This window comes from Vicia villosa, linkage group LG3 (genome assembly GCF_029867415.1).
Source record: "Vicia villosa cultivar HV-30 ecotype Madison, WI linkage group LG3, Vvil1.0, whole genome shotgun sequence".
NCBI lineage: Eukaryota > Viridiplantae > Streptophyta > Magnoliopsida > Fabales > Fabaceae > Vicia > Vicia villosa.
In genome coordinates, this window is record NC_081182.1 from 170,010,973 (window position 1) to 170,027,527 (window position 16,555).

At 34.2% G+C, this 16,555-nt stretch overlaps 1 protein-coding gene and 1 pseudogene across 1 annotated transcript; both read left to right on the forward strand.

Moving 5' to 3' along the window:
• The first annotated feature begins 5,292 nt into the window (after positions 1-5,292).
• Positions 5,293-6,509, forward strand: LOC131659365 (acyl-CoA hydrolase 2-like; annotated as a pseudogene).
• A 28-nt stretch (positions 6,510-6,537) lies between these two features.
• On the forward strand, positions 6,538-7,164 carry LOC131662584 (acyl-CoA hydrolase 2-like). The gene is made up of 3 exons (XM_058932399.1): positions 6,538-6,707; positions 6,798-6,902; positions 7,010-7,164. Exons 1-3 carry the CDS (start codon positions 6,661-6,663, stop codon positions 7,101-7,103), a joined length of 246 nt encoding a protein of 81 aa, XP_058788382.1. The 5' UTR covers positions 6,538-6,660; the 3' UTR covers positions 7,104-7,164.
• Positions 7,165-16,555: the final 9,391 nt, after the last annotated feature.

Here is a 16,555-nt window from a genome sequence, read left to right on the forward strand (position 1 = left end):
CTTGGAATTAGGAGGCACTATCATCTAGCCATTTTTTACTAATAAATCAAATATTTCGTCACATTTAGTGACGTCAAAAGTATAGGTTTTCTTTGGAAATCTATCACTTTTATCATTCTCGACTGGATTTTTTCCATTCAAAGGGGTGGGCAACTTGCAAGAATAAGGTGGTGCTTCTTTTGATTCGGCTAGGTCTATCTCGACCTCTTCAACGCTGTATGAATCTTCGAATGGCTCTCCCTCAGCGTCCTCAGGTTCAACATACGCCACCCTTTCCTTCTTGTAACTCTTATTTGCTCTGGCCTTTTGTGCTTTCAGTCGTTTGACTTGTCGAACCCTATCTGCCAATTGGGCCATATCCCTCAAGTATTGGGTATCCAGTTTCTTTCTGATTGAATAGTCTAGATCGCCTGCAGCCATTTCGACCAATTCATGTTCTGGGACAACTGTGAAGCATCTTGATTTTAGCAAACGGAACCTGTTCAGATAATCATCTATAGGTTCTGTGAATTTCCTCTTGATGCTAGCCAATTCCTTTAAGCTTATCTTGGTCTGACCCATGTAAAATTGTTCATGGAACAATTTCTCTAAGTGTGTCCATGAATCTATGGAATTTAGGGGTAAGGTTGTAAACCAAGTAAAAGCATTTTTTGTAAGCGAACTAGGGAAATATTTAATTCTCAAATCTTCATTGCCTGCTAAATCCCCGGCTTCAGTCAATTATCTAGCTATGTGTTCCACCGTTGATTCACTAGTGTCCCCTGAAAACTTCGTGAATTTGGGTACCTTGGTACCTCTTGGTAATTTTGTTTGCATGATAAATTCTGCTAAAGGGGATGTGTAATTTGGACGTCGAAGTCCAGTGTTAAGTCCATTATTGGCCATGATTCTCTCTATCATGGCAGTTAAGTTATTCTCTGTAGCCATATTTTCTCTCCTAACCCTTTGAACTACTTCGTCTGGATGTTCATTCCTACCAACTATCCTTAATCTGGGTCTCTCTTCGATGGTCTCTTGTTGACCCAAGTCAGTCCTTCGACCTGTGTTCTCCAGATCTATCACTGGGTTCCTTTCGACTGTTGTTGTCCTAGGCGGAGGAACTACGCCAGCGGGTGTTGTTCTAGGCGGAGGGACTATGTCCGCAGGTGTTTCCCTAGGCGGGGGAACCGTATCTTGAATACGTTCTAAGATCGGATCACCCTCTCGATAAGTGGGTTGGGTGTTTCTTCGCCTAGTCTGTGGAACTCCCATAAAATCGGCCATTTGATTTATTTGAGATGATATTTTTTGGAAGATTTCTACATTATCCTGGTTAGTTCTGGCCATATTTGTCACTAATGGGTTAAAGAGTGACCCTATTTCCTTAGCAAGAACACCCAGCATACCGTGGTTACTTGCGTCCATTTCTTGCCTAACTGCTGCTTGACTATTAGTAGTTAAAAGAGGCATCTGGCTAGACGTGCCTGCATTTTGTGCACTTCTACTTACTGAACCTGTATTAGGCGAAAATGTCGCGACATTAGGTGCGGTGTATGTAGATCCTGCCATATAAGTGTACGGCATTCCATAAGGATTTCCAGGCCTCCATACATCGAATGGAGATGAGAATGGCCCTGGAGAATGTACTTGACTTGTCGAGAAATGAAGTGTCTCGTTTGCGCCTGTCGCATGAGGCATGGTAGTCGAACTGGAAATTGGGATCGTTCCTGTTGTGTTTTCGGGCATGGCTTGAGAACCAACTGCAGCCGCAGATCCTCCCGAAACGGGTATTTCCTGTTCTTGTGATGTAGATGTCGAAACATGTGTAGAATTTGCTGCCACTGTTCCTGACCCTTGTGGGGGATCTTGTTGGCCCCCTCCACTGGTCGAATTGACCATTTTCTTGTTATACCTTCTCTTTGGAATCGGTTGTGCACTGTTGGTTAATTTACCGTTCCTAAGGTTCATACAAGGTCTTGATATGTTCTAGACAAAACAAAACAACCAATTAAAAATAATCTGTTTGACACTGTCCCACTGGGCGTGCCAATTTGTTTACGGTGATTTCCGGTAAACAACCGCTAGTCTTCCAAACTATAAAATATACTTTGGTTACTCGCAGGATCGACTAGATTGATCCTAGGACATAGTCAAAAAGTTTGTCATGTGTAATGAATTGGTTCATGTTTGTTGATTATCTAGTCTTCGATATAGGAATTGAATAGACAAAGTATAAAGATCCACAACCGCCTTGTTATACACGTAAATATAACTCTGACGAAGAATATAACAAAGATAGATTTGCAGAAACTTTAAAGTACAAGAATGTAAATTGCAGAAAAGTAAATGTTTCGAAGTGAATTAAAACAAAGGATAAAATTGCAAGAATGTAAATGACTGGAATGTAACGAAAGAAAGGGAAAATACTGGAAAAGATACTTGTATTAAAATGAATACAAACATATTAAAGATGGTGGTGTCATATGTACATTTCTCAGCGAACTCGTTCTCTTAACGCTTGATACTTGAGTGATTTGTGAGTGATTTGTACAAAAATGAACACACAAAATCCTAACATTAAGACTCTTATTTATACTAATTTTGACCCTAACGGTCCTACGTTAATAAGATGCCACGTTGCTCACATGCATACGCTTCGCATCCCTGGGGCGCCATCTGTCCTTGTTCGGTTACACAGATTGTTTCGAAATTCAAATCATCCCGCCTGAATTCTCTTTCGATATGTGGCAACGTGATCAAAACCGAGAATGCTACGAAAACACGCCAAGCTTCAGTACCCTTCGCATTTCGCAAAAACGCTTAAGTCCTTAAAAGACAATTTATCTTGAACCAGCTCCAATACTCATTATCTTCATTTTAACTTAAACAACATTCTCGAACATGGCCATCAGTAGCCATTTGTTCTTCGAAATGGTCATCAGTAACCATTTTTCTTCAAATCTCTAATCCTTCAAAGTACATTTTCTTCAAACGAAATCTCCAGCCAACAGGTGCACCATATCTACGAAAAATCAAAATCAAAAATAGATTTAATATTGAAATCAACTTTAGAACAATTCGGAAGTGCATATCTGAAACACATGAAACCTACTCCAGAAGTGCATCTCCAAACGTAACATTCATTTTTATTCAACAAAACAAAGAATAATGCAAGCAGTGAGGAAGAAAATACATGTAAATTGTACCAAATTCCAACTTGTTTTGCTCCTTAAACATAATAATGTTGTTTTGGACTGCGAAAATTGATTGAGAATGAAAGGATTTTTTTTAAGGGTTTTGATTGAAAAGTGCGTTGGATCATGAGAAAGAAGAACTTGCAAGGTGGTGTTTTATTCAACTTCCTACTTGACATTTTCGGAGATGCATCTCCAAAATTGCCACAGAGGTTTTAAATAAACTAACTCACTAAATAAATACACAATCAATGATTTCCAAGGGTTATTCCAGAAATGCATCTCCATATTAGTTTTTGGCATAAACGGCGTGTGTCTCACTTGCTACTCCTTTTGTGGGTATTGGATGTGTTCAGAGTTGCATCTCTATAACATGAAAAAGGAAAAATCAGGTTTTCAATATATTCATCATCACCCCATGGGATAGATAAAGTAATCCTCTTTTAAAAGTTCATGCTTCATTTTTTATTAAATCTTCTTAAAAGCAATCCAAGTAAGCTACTATAAAATAAATTAGTTTTCATTATAAATAAGATGTGATTTTTTTTTTTAAAATCGGGTTAATTTTTATCATAGATCCCAATTATAATTTATAATGTTAAAAATAATTAAAATTAAATTAAAATTAATTTTAAAATATTAATTAGATGTGCATACTCTTAATTTATGAGTTATTATGGCACACCATTCAAAAAATCAATTATTTAAAAGCAAAATTGGATTAAAAAGGATTAATTGAATGCATATTCTTGTTATCCCCGAGTATTCGGATACACTACAACAAAATTAGGTTTTAGCAGCACTACAAAGAGAGCACTTTTTCCCAAAAGGGCTGCTAAAAGTTTAAAAATAAAAAAAAATAAAATCTGGAAAAAAAGCACTGCTAAAGGAAGACTTTAGAAAGCGCTTTTGAAAAGTGCTGCTAAAGGCTGTTAGAGACAACACATACGAAAGTGCTTTCTGAAAAGCGCTGCTATAGGTTAAATTTAAAAAGCGCTTTCATGAAAAGCGCTGCTAACCATTTTCATAAAAGCGCTGGTAGAAGCCAGCGAATAGAAAGCGCTTTCAGTAAGCGTTGCCTTAGGGCTTTAATTTACTAAAACTTAGTAAAACCCTAAAAATTCTAAAATTTTCCAAAACGCGCTTTTAGAAAATGTTGAAACTCCTTCGTGATTCTCTCTGTCCTGGCCTTCATCTTCTCCGACCATGTTTTCTTCTCCGACCACGTTTTCCAGCCACGAACTTCTGACCGCCGCCGCCGTTACAAAAACTCCTTCAATCTCTTTCACTGATAAGCCCTAAAAACTTCATCCCAGTCTTCTCTCCCTCCGTGCAACGCCGATTTCCCACTCTTCTACTTCTTCGTTTCTTCAGTTTCAATGGCTTCCGTTTGAATTCGAGCATCCTTTCTCACTCTTCTCAGTTTGAAATCCATGCTTTTGTGCGTTTCGTCTATGGTGAGTTCGTGTATGGTTGCGAAAATTAGGGCATCAATTTCACTTCCCAACTCACATCAAGTTCTCCTTCTATAGATTAAACTGTAAGTTTCAATATCCTTTTCCATTGATGCATGTATCAATTAGGGTTTTCGATTTATGCTTCTATCAATTATGTCTTTCTATTTATGCTTCTATCAATTAGGGTTTTCTATTGATTCTTCTCTCAATTAGGGTTTCTAATGAAATGATAATGAAGGTAAAGGTTAACTGTAAGTTAATTGGATGAGTATGGTTATGCATTGATGTTCTATCTTAAGTTTCTTTACACTGTGCCTTTGGTTGTTGAATATGAACTGTACCAATATGATAATGTTTAATTTGCTCTGTATTTTGAATTCTGCTATTCATTTTTTCTTTTGAATGCTTGAATTGAAATGGCAATATGATCAGTACTCAGTTTTGTGAACTGTGTCCGAAATAACAGTTCATGAACAAACATAAACAATTTTGTTTTTATCAATGAGGTTGGGTTCAATTATGCAGTTGGGTTTGTGTTTTCGATTTTTTACACTCCTAATTGTGGTTATCTGTTTGGTTCTTTTAAATCAAGAAATAACATTTGTAAAATGTTATTCCAAACAAATATTAAGGTCATGTTGAAAATTTCTAGTCTTATAATCATGTTGGATGCTAAGTCTGTTAATGATAAGATTCTTGGTATGCAGACTAAGGTTATTAGACCTGGTATCACCGATGACGAAAAGGATCTAGATTTTAGGCTTAAAAGATATGATTATTTTGGATCTGGTATTACTGGTAATAAACTTCATGCTTATGTAGCTACGTTCAAAACTGCTCTTTAATGTGAGCTTGCAACTTGCAGGATTATCGAATGCAGTTCACCATGCTGATGTCGTAGCTTTGACTAAGGTTCTCCTTTGTTGGTTCGTTGTCCTATTGCCTTCCAATATCAACATGATATAATTGTAAATAAAATGGTAGCAACTTTTTCTTTTGTTTGCAATGCAGCTATCATGTGTAGTGCTTCCGCGCGAGCACTTGCCGCTGTTGCAGCCAAAGTCTATCGGTAGTGCAGAAAAATCTCTTCAGACAGGCTCACTTGTAAAGCATATATTGCATTTGGAACCAATAATGGTGCTCAATTACACACATGATATGTTATAATTGAGTTTGAGAATGAAAATATTTTGTCCTGAAAGGATTAAGCCTTTTAAATCTTTCAACTCTTTCTCTTTCGAAGGTAGATATTTTTCAAGAAATAACCCCTTCGTATGCTCAAAATTATGGGAAAGTGTTCGGAGGACAGTTAGTTGGACAGGTGCGCGATAAAATTGTTACTTTGTATTCTTCATATAGTATTTTCTAGGGTAGGCTTCTTATGAGGTAATGTGTAATCCCAAGGCACTGGCGACAGCATCAATGTGTGTTGATTGTCTAAAAGTTGCTCATAGCTTGCATGCGTATTTTCTTCGTGCGGGGGATTCTAAAAGTAAGCATGTTTATGTCTTACTGATCATGTTTAAGTAAATCAAGCAATATTTTCTTCAATAGAATGTGTGTTATGAGTTTGGCTAATTCATTTGTTTGCTTATAATTGTGAAAATGTTATACATTGTGTGCTCTTTCCTATTTCAGTACCAATTCAATATAAAGTTAAGCGTCTGCGTGATGGGAGGATTTTTGCTACGAGGAAAGTTAATGCCATTCAAAAGGAGAAGGTCATATTCACTTTGCTGGCTTCTTTTCAGGTACTCATCATTCTTCGTCGTAGTTGCAGTTTCAGTTTTTCATGATTTAAAAATATTGCTAGTTGATGATTTCTAGTTTATATTCGGGCTACATTTATTTTTGTTCTTACCTTAATTCTGCAGATTGAGGAATTTTGGTTTCAACACCAGGAAGTGTCTATGCCATCGGTCCCCACTCTAGATGAGGCAACTAACCCAATGTTTATTCAAAAGAAAAAGGCCGAATGCTGCTTTGAAATTTAGACTAATAGATTTTGCTCTCTGTTATAGCTTTTATCAATGGAAGAGTTAAGAGAGCAACGTCTTATTGATCCTCGTCTTCCAAGGTAAGATTTATTATCCTGCATATCCAGATAAGGACGTGTGTGTTTATATGATAATTTTCTATGCTGTATTTACAAATTTGGTTGCTTCAGAACTTATTGGAACAAAGTTGCTACATCTGAATTAATTCCCTGGCCGATAGAGATACGGTTCTGTGAACCTAGACCTGCTACAAATCAGACCAAGACTCCTCATAGGTCAGCTAAGACCTCTCACCCAATTTGTGCTTACATTTATACAGCAATCCCATGCTTTCAGTCTTCCGTAAATCATTTATCTAAACATATTTGAAATTTGAATGCAGTTTGAGATTCTGGTTTAGATCAAAGGGGAAGTTGTCAGATGATCAGGCCTTGCATAGGTACTACATATCTTTGAAAGTGTTGAGTTTTTGTTAAAATTTGTTTTCTCATGGAAAACTTTTGCTGTGAGAAAAAATTTGATTGAAGAATTTGTGAAAAGTGAGATTGCGGAAAATCTGATTTTATTGTACATGTGTTCCTTGTAGCCCACATTCATGTCATAAGCATAGGCCAAAAAAGTATAATCAATCACTAAGTATGCATATTATTTGAATCTTTCAAAATTTTAGTTAGCAATATCAACCAACCTTTTGTTAAATAGATTCTTTTCTATAATGCATATAGTTTTAATTTTTACATTGCCTTACAACTGCATCTCTTCTTTTTTTCAACGTTGAACAATTACCATATCATTAACTTCATATAGTAATTTTGCATTACATATTTGAATTGATCTTGTATGTATTTTCAGTGTCCTTACACGTAGTTCCTCTTTGTTCCCATTACATCTTTAGGTTTACTGCACCAATACTGCCTTAGGCCATCGAGGAGATAAATTGAAGATAAATTAGAAGTTGATTTGTGCATTGTTGGAAAGTCAATTATGGCCATCGAGGAGTCACGTTCAGCTGGAGAGAACTAGTTTTCTTAGGGAGCAAATCAGTATATATATATATATATATATATATATATATATATATATATATATATATATATATATATATATATATATATATATATGTATTGTATTTTGTGTTTTGAAAATTTGATTGTAAAATTAGCTTCTAGAGCACTTATAAAATTAGTGATGTTTTATTTGTATTTTGATAATAAATATATGCAATACTAATTCATAAAATGTTTCATATTAAATGTATTTTTTTAATTTTTATTTGTTTAATATAATAAATGTATTTCTCAAAATATTAGTGAGAATTTGAGATATGCCAAAATATTAGAAATTATAAAAATAATAGGTTTATTAAAAACACCAACGAAAGCACTTTTTCAAAAAAAGCGCTGCCTTAGGCCTATGTATGAAAGCGCTTTTTACGAATAAGCGCTGCCTTATGCCAATATATGAAAGCGCTTTTTAAGAAAAAATGCTGCCATAGGCCTACCTACGCAGCGCTTTTGCCTAAACCAAAAGAGCTGCTAAAACCTATAGCAGCGCCACCTACAGCAGTGCTTTTAAAGCCCGAAAAAAACGTCGTCGTAGGTCTTTTATGGAATAGTGATACAAATCAAATAACTTGTTTGTTCTAAAAAAAAAAAAGAAACTAACAAAATTAATGACGAAGGTTTTAGTTAGAAAGACAACATTCAGTGATATGCAAACACCGAAGAGATTGATATGCAAACCGCGAAATTAGATCGAAGAAGGCATAGGTGATTTTATAGTCTAGACTAGAATTCGTGATTTTAACTTTCTGTAGAGAAAAAAGAAAGCAAACTCTGTAAACTGAGAACACATATTTGTTCGATAAGGGAAAATGTGTGAGAAGCGAAGACGCGACTGTCAAGGGGAGGCAGAGCTTAGGTTCATGGAGGCGCAACAGCAAGTAGATTTTGGAAAAAAGGGGTTACACGTGTGAGATGGTGCTAGGAGTAATAATACAACATAAATATTATGAAATGAAGTTAGTTGTTATAGAAGGGAAGAGGATTAAGTCTATATCTTCTATCTTTTTCTTAGTATGAAGGACATTTTGGTGAACTAGTGAAATATTGAGTATATTATCAAAGAGAACTAGCTCCCAACAATAAACACCAATTTCAATTAACAGAGATGGAACTCACTAGAATGTAGCATATAAACAAAAACTGTATGAAATTGTCAAGTGTTTAACGGATAAAAATCCATATCTTTCTTTTCATCCCTCTCAAAACTACCAGAAAGAACTTGCACCTTCGTGTTTTTCAAAATAAAGTAATCAAGAATTTTTTTCATAAATTTTTCATCCTGTTATCATACTTTGTTGAATACAATAACAAATTTTCCGTAGAATAAAATAACAAGAAAAAGATTTTGAAAATTTATTGAATAATAATAATTGCCACAAAAGAACCAAAATATAAGAAAGGACCTGCAAATTATAAACCTAAAAGCTGAACATGTTCATGTTCTCTCAAATCCTCTTAAATTGAACTGTATTTCATCAATTCTCTATATTTCATCAAATATCCATTATGGTATAGTATCATGAATCAACTTAACAAATTAAACATGCAATAGGGTTTATATGAAAAATTGAAAGATAATAATATATCCAAGAAATGATGCTGAAACTTATCTTTTGTTTCACAATCAATTATCTCATATATATTAGAGGAACGGAGAAATATTTTAATCATATCCCATGAGCAGCGTAAGAATGTAAGTTTTGATTGTAATATGAAACATTAAAATACTTTTTAAGTAATTTTTATTTTTTAAAATTAAAAAATAAGGAAAAGTATTTACTAAATGATATCTCAATATGAGATTGTTACATCTTGTGAAAACAACGTAAAATCCATGAAAATATTAGATCAAACTTTTATGGATTATTTACATCTTGGTATCCATGAACAAACTTTTACTTAAACCATTTTATCCAATTTAGTTGAAATATAAAAATCATCAATTTGAAAATTTGGTATTTATATTATTTAGATGAATCCAAGGATCATGGTATTCTAATATTTTCATGGATTTACTAAAATGTCCTTTAGCAACTACTTTTCCCTATTATCTTCCTTTAAGATATAAAAATTATTCGACAAAAATTTTAATATTTTAGATCACACCAAGAGCTTACATTCCTCAATTGCTCATGTGTATGCGATTGAAATATTTCTTAGTTTCTCTAGTATAAATGAAGTAATTAAGTAATTAATTATGGAAAAAAACATGTGTTTTAACCTCATTTCTTTTATCTAATATTTATTTCATATTTATATTCTAATTTTCAAATAAACAATACTGTATGTTTAATATATCAATATATATTAAGTTGATTCCTAACCACAATAGATATTTAATAAAGGGTGCAGTTACCGTGCATAGATAAAAATCTATGCACCGTGCATAGATTATTATGGACCCTTGGATCATTTGATCAAATTCTAGACATCAATTGTTATTACTCAATACTCAATACTCACCACTCAATACTCAATATTCAATACTGGATTAAAAACATGATCCAATGACTTATGTAGGCTTATGCACGGTGCATATGGAAAATCCTTATGCATATTAGCCAAAGTCTTTAATAAAGTTGAGTGAAATTGAAAAATACACTTCAACTTTGAATTTGAGAAGAGCGGGCATCAACATATTGTTCAACTTTTAAGTTTATAATTTGCAAATTCTTTTTTATATTTTGTTTCCTTTGTTGCAGTGCTATTCGACAAATCATCAATAATATTTATTCTAGTTATTATATTTTGGAGAAAAATTTATTTTATTTGACAAATATTATTATATATGCTCATTATTTGCCCAATAAATTTTTGGTTACTTTGTAGAAAACATGAGGGTGAAAGTTTTTTTAATTATATCCCTTATATGCTTGATAGTTGCATACTTTTTTCTCATGATACAAACTAGTTATGAGTAACCTCTTAGGTATCTGAAACTACTTAGGAATTGTTTTGTTTACATACTACAGATTAGTTACAGATTCCATCTCAGTTAATAGAAATTGGTGCTTAATATTTATAGATAGTTTCATGTGCCAATATAAAATTTTATATGTGGATTGAAGATATTATATTATGTCATTATCCAATATATGTTTGAATGGGCGTTTAATATATTTTAAATGTAAAATCGACTTCATAAAAAATGATTTTGAAATGAAATCATTTGTGTTTGAATATCTTTACTCAAAAAGCAATTATAATTTAATTAGTCATAAGTCAAATTTTAATCTAAATTTTTTAACCAAAATTTTGCTTAATTACTTCCAGTCAAACCAGACAAATGTAATTCTACTTGAGAACCACCTAATAGGTCAAGGACCATACTCAAGTTTGTGACACTAAACCAACTTTCGCCTATCACATTTCGGTAGAAACAAGCCATAATAATCAGGGTATAAGTAATAAATAACAAAACATAATATAATAATATTTTCCAACAGTCCAAGTAATAACAACCAACCAAACAAGACAAAAAATAAAAGCAAAAGCAATAAAAGTAAAAGCTCCCAAAAGGTATGAAATCACTAACCTTATAATTCTGGCCAGCCTCAGTTAGAGAGTGGAGTTTTGCAGCCAATAATACTATATGCCATTACCTACAACAAAATCCACATCAAATGGTGCTATTTTCCTTCTGTAATGTATGTTCTGGTTGACCACAAATTTGACAGAACACATAGTGTTAGCAACATAATTTAAGCAAAAAAATAAATTTTAGAACTTCAAAAAGTAAAAAAAAACTATACTTATAAATAGAAAACACTGAAATAACATAAAAAGTGTTGTTATTGTTTAGGGATTTCCGCAATCAACAAGAATAGATATTTCATTAAACCAGAAACTTGTACCAAAATTTAGGTTAAGATATTGAGAGAAAGTAAACTCACAGTGCTTGAGGGATAACAGAATGAGGAGCGGCGGCTTTCGATTCAATACTTTTGCCATGGTGGTGCGAGGTTGCCGGAAAGCTGGTCGGCGATGATGGTGGTTGTGTTAAGTTCTAATTTATACCCAAAGTTAGGGTTTAGTTGAAGAAGATGACAAATTGCAATGGAGATGGTGACTTGACCACGATGACCAGCAGAGGTAGAAGCAGAGCAGGTTGTACTGATATGCAGTGTTGCTTTAAACATACAAATGGATATATGAGAAAAGGTGAAGTAGAAAGAAGAAGAAGATGGACACTAAAGAGGAAGGTTCTCTGACTATAAATACTTTTTATTATTTTTTATTTCTTTATGATTGAAATGATGATAAAAAAATGTTCAAAATAAATATTTTTCTAATTAGTATTTAGTCAAAGAATCTACCTTAATCTTTTGGACACCAAATATATCCATTTTGAACACATGGCATATCGTAAAGCTAGGGCAGTGCTTTTTAGAACACCCTTTATTTCCTATTATAAAGATAAATATAAGAATAAAGAACCTTGAGTATTAATTTTGTAATATAAATATGTTGTTTCAATTTTGGTGATATATAGGTGGCTGATATTAGGGGTGATCAAAACCAAACCAACCCAATAGAAAATCGCAAACCAAACCAAACCAAACCGAAACCGCAAAAAACCGCATTTGGTTCGGATTAGATTGGGTCATCTTTTAACAAAACCGCATGGTTTGGTTTGGTTTGCGGTTTGTATTTTAAAAACCAAACCAAACCGAATCAAACCGCATTATGTTACAACCTAACTTTTACTTAACTCACATTCAACCCAAACTTAAATCTATAATACCTTAACCTTATGTTACGAACAATTTTCTCATCCTTACACATGATTTTAGTCCCGATTTTCTCAAATCTCTAATAGCATTATCGCGTCTTCTTTGCCACATACATCTTCCCTCTTTTTCTATAATCTATACTCTCTTGTATTCTTTCTTTTTCACCTTCTCATTTTTAGACAAATGTTCCCTATTTTAGTTTCGTTTTTATCGCACATCTTCTTCTCTAATCTCTCAACTCTTTTGTTTTTTCTTTTTCACCTTCACTAATCTCTCGTATCTTCTATTTTTTTTGTTTCATTCTAATAATTTTTATATTGTTTTATACTATTATTTTATGTTTATTATTCCACTTTTGTCTAATTTAATTTTTACATATTAAATAGAAAGTTATTGTCAAAATATGACGGGTTTTGTTGTTATTTAATAGTGTATGAATGTCTCAATACAAAGTTATGTTATCATCTATATGTATATGAATGGTTCAATAAAATATTTTAAAAAACCGAACCAACCGCACCGAACCAAACCGCATTAGGTTGGTTTGGTTTGGTTCGGATTTTTTTTAAAAGCCAACCGAACCAAACCAAACCGCACGATTTTTTCTCTTGCGGTTCGGATGATTTTTTTCGTCAAAACCGCCCAAACCGCACCGCGATCACCCCTAGCTGATATGCATTATGGAAATGGAATGATAACGAGGTGCTAGGATGTGTTGGCTTTTGAATTCAAGTTTTGTTCTGATCTTAGCGCTACTTGATTTTTGACGCGTATTGTTCAAGCTGAGAGTCGTCCTTATTTCACTGCCAGTTTATTAATTATTTATTGAACTGAATTCATTTATTTCTTTTTGGCTGGTTCTGGTGTCTGTTTTCTTTTTGAGAATTTTTAATTTTTAACATAGTGATTGTTTTGAGATCAGTGATATAACCACTTATTTGAGCAAATTTGTGGAAACAACTTATGACACACTATGCTAAATTTGTCTTTTAGCAACACATCTACGAAAGCGCTTTTGTGAAAGCGCTGCTATAAGTTGCGCTAAAAACAAGGGAAAAAAGCGCTGGTAAAGGGGGGGGGGTTACGAGAGCGCTTTTTGAAAGCGCTGCTAAATGGGGGGTACGATAGCGCTTTATTAAAAGCGCTGGTAAAGGGGGGGTACGAGAGCGCTTTTTTAAAAGCGCTGGTAAGGGGGGGTATGAGAGCCCTTTTCTACATAGCGCTGTCTAAGCCCTTTTAATTAAAATCAAAAAATAAAAACGAACATATTCAGTATTCTATTTTCACGAAACGAACTCAGAGCTTCTTCTCCAAACGAAACGAACTCAGAGCCTCCCTACGCCAAACCGTTCATCGTCGTCGTCGCCTTCGCCGTCTTCGTCTCCTTCTTTGTCTCTGTTCGCTGCTCCGGTGGCCCTCCTTCTTCGCCGTCGTCGTCGCTGTCTAGGGTCATTAAAAATTACCAGTAAATATCACAGGTATGTTTCTGAACTTGGTTTCTCCTTCTTCTAAGATTCTTTTGTGGAGTATCCGTATTTGCTCCGTGTGAATCCGCCGTGTGTGCTTGTTGAAGCAGTTTCTGTGCGTGAGTGATGGTGAGGATGAGTGTGAGTTGTGAGTGTATGTGTTGGTAGCTTTGATTGCTCGATTGATGCTTATCGGTAACGTTTCGGTAGTTTTTTTGAATTTGCTTAGGTTTTTGGAGTGTTCATGCTGAAATTTTAGTGTTCATGCTCAAGGTTTTTGAAATTTTAGTGTTCATGCTGAAATTTGCTTAGGTTTTTGAATATGCTGAGAGAGGATTCTAATTGAATTTTGAGAAGTTAATCATTTTCAATTAAGCTGAAACATTATAGTTATTTTTACTAGTGTCGATTGAGTGGTGAAGTTGAGATATCATGCCGAAATATGACAATCGGATCGAATTTTAATAAACCGAGAGCATTCTGAATGGATTTTCTGGAATATATCATTTTTACTTGAATTATAATTGCTTTTCCAGTGTTGATAGAGTGGTGAAGTTAATTTACTTTGATATTCTATCATGCTGAGTTATATTTTAATGAACTAAGAAAAACTATAGGATTTTTGCAAGTGTCAACAACATAGTGGGATGAAGTCAAAAAGAGTTAACCATACCATGCCAGATTAATATGATTAATTAAATAGTAGTTATTTATGTTGTTTTTGTGAACTTGAATTGTATTTGTGTTGTTTTCTTTATTGTAGGAGCCCTGCTTGTTGTCGCATATACGGGTTTACAACAAGTCTGTGCTCGAGTGGGAAATTGTAGTGGGTTTACGGTACAAGGTTAGTGGCTGATAGTTTGTTAAATTAATTACCACTGCCAATTGATACAATTCTTCTCATGTGTATTTTATAGCTTAATGAAATTTAATTACTTACTAATTCACTTCTTTCCTTTGAATTAGTAGCGTTTCCCGGCCTAGTTCGAGGTACAGCGCTCATTCTCCGTGTTTTCTTGAGTTCGGTAAAATCCGAGGTAAATTTCTTTCTCAAATTACTTGTATCTGCAACACAAAGTTCCACAAACATATACACTAATTAAGTTCAACACAACACAACACAGCTAGTAATTTTTGACATATTTCTTTGTTTGTGCAAGACTTAAATTTATTACCTCAGCAACTTGAGTCTCTTTCATGTTAATGGTTATATACATATTGAAAAACCTTGTCAATTTTCAAACCCTCAAGATATGCAGCATCTTGTTCTTTTCTCAGCCTACAATCTGCTCGAATCTTTTCGTCTTGCTTAAATAATATAATACAAGTTGTTTATAATTAGTTATTTTTATGTCTAGCACTTTTTTTCTTTTCTTTTAAATTAATTTGTGCCCTAATTAGTTGTTTTTGTTTAGCTTAATTAAGACATGGATAAGACATGGATGCATTCAAACCAATTGTCGAATGAGTACGAGAAAGGGGGTATCAGAATTCGTTAACTTTGCGGTTGCACACGCCGAAGACTCGAGTCGAATGATGTGTCCTTGCTTGGGTTGCTGTTATGGGGGTCAGGTTGACGGGGATCAGTTGGCATCGCATTTACTACGGTTTGTAATTGATAGAAGTTATACATGTTGGAATTTGCATGGTGAGAAAAGTAACGGGAATGTTGAATCGAGGTATAATACGATGTATGCTTCAAACGACAATTGCACAGACACGTACGATTATGATCGAGTCGAAGAGATTGCAGAAGCGCTTGAAGAAGATCTTGAGGATTGTCCCAAAATGTTCGAGAGGTTGGTAAGAGATGCAGAGAAACCGTTGTATGATGGTTGTACAAAATTCACAAGATTGTCTGCGGTGTTAAAGTTGTATAACTTAAAGGTGGACAATGGATGGTCGGATAAAAGTTTCAGAGTTATTAGCCCTTATGAAAGATATGCTACCAGAGGATAATGTTCTTCCCAATCGAACGTATGAGACCAAAAAGATGTTGTCCTCTATTGGCATGAGCTATGATAAGATACATGCCTGTCCAAACGATTGCGTTTTGTTTCGAAACTAGTATGCAGCGTTGAATGAGTGTCCTAAATGCGGTGCCCCTCGATATAAGAAAAAGTTGTCTCCGGCAAAAGTCTTATGGTATTTTCCTATAATTCCGAGATTTAGACGCATGTATCATAGTGAAACCGATTCAAGACACTTGACTTGGCATGGAGATGAAAGAATTATTGATGGAAAGTTGCGACATCCGACAGACTCACCACAGTGGATGAAAGTTTATAATGATTATCCTGAATTTGGAAAAGAAGCAATAAAACCTTCGCTTGTCATTGTCTACTGATGGAATGAACCCGCATGGTATTCAAAATGTTCTATGTCAATGATCCGACAAGACAACTATAAAACCTTATTTGTTTTTCTATGTAGTGTCCGCAACAACGAAACTGTACAGATTGCGGATACTTTGTTTTGAGGTTTTTGAAAGAAATCCTTCAAACGAATCAATTAGAGATTCCAATCACGGTATGGATTTATAACTTAGGATAATTTCTTATAATTTATTACATTTAACTAAATCATGCATATGATGTTTTTGTTATGTAGTACTTTGATGACTTCTATGCTGCTTCTTACACGAAACTTAAGTTGGAAGAAATCA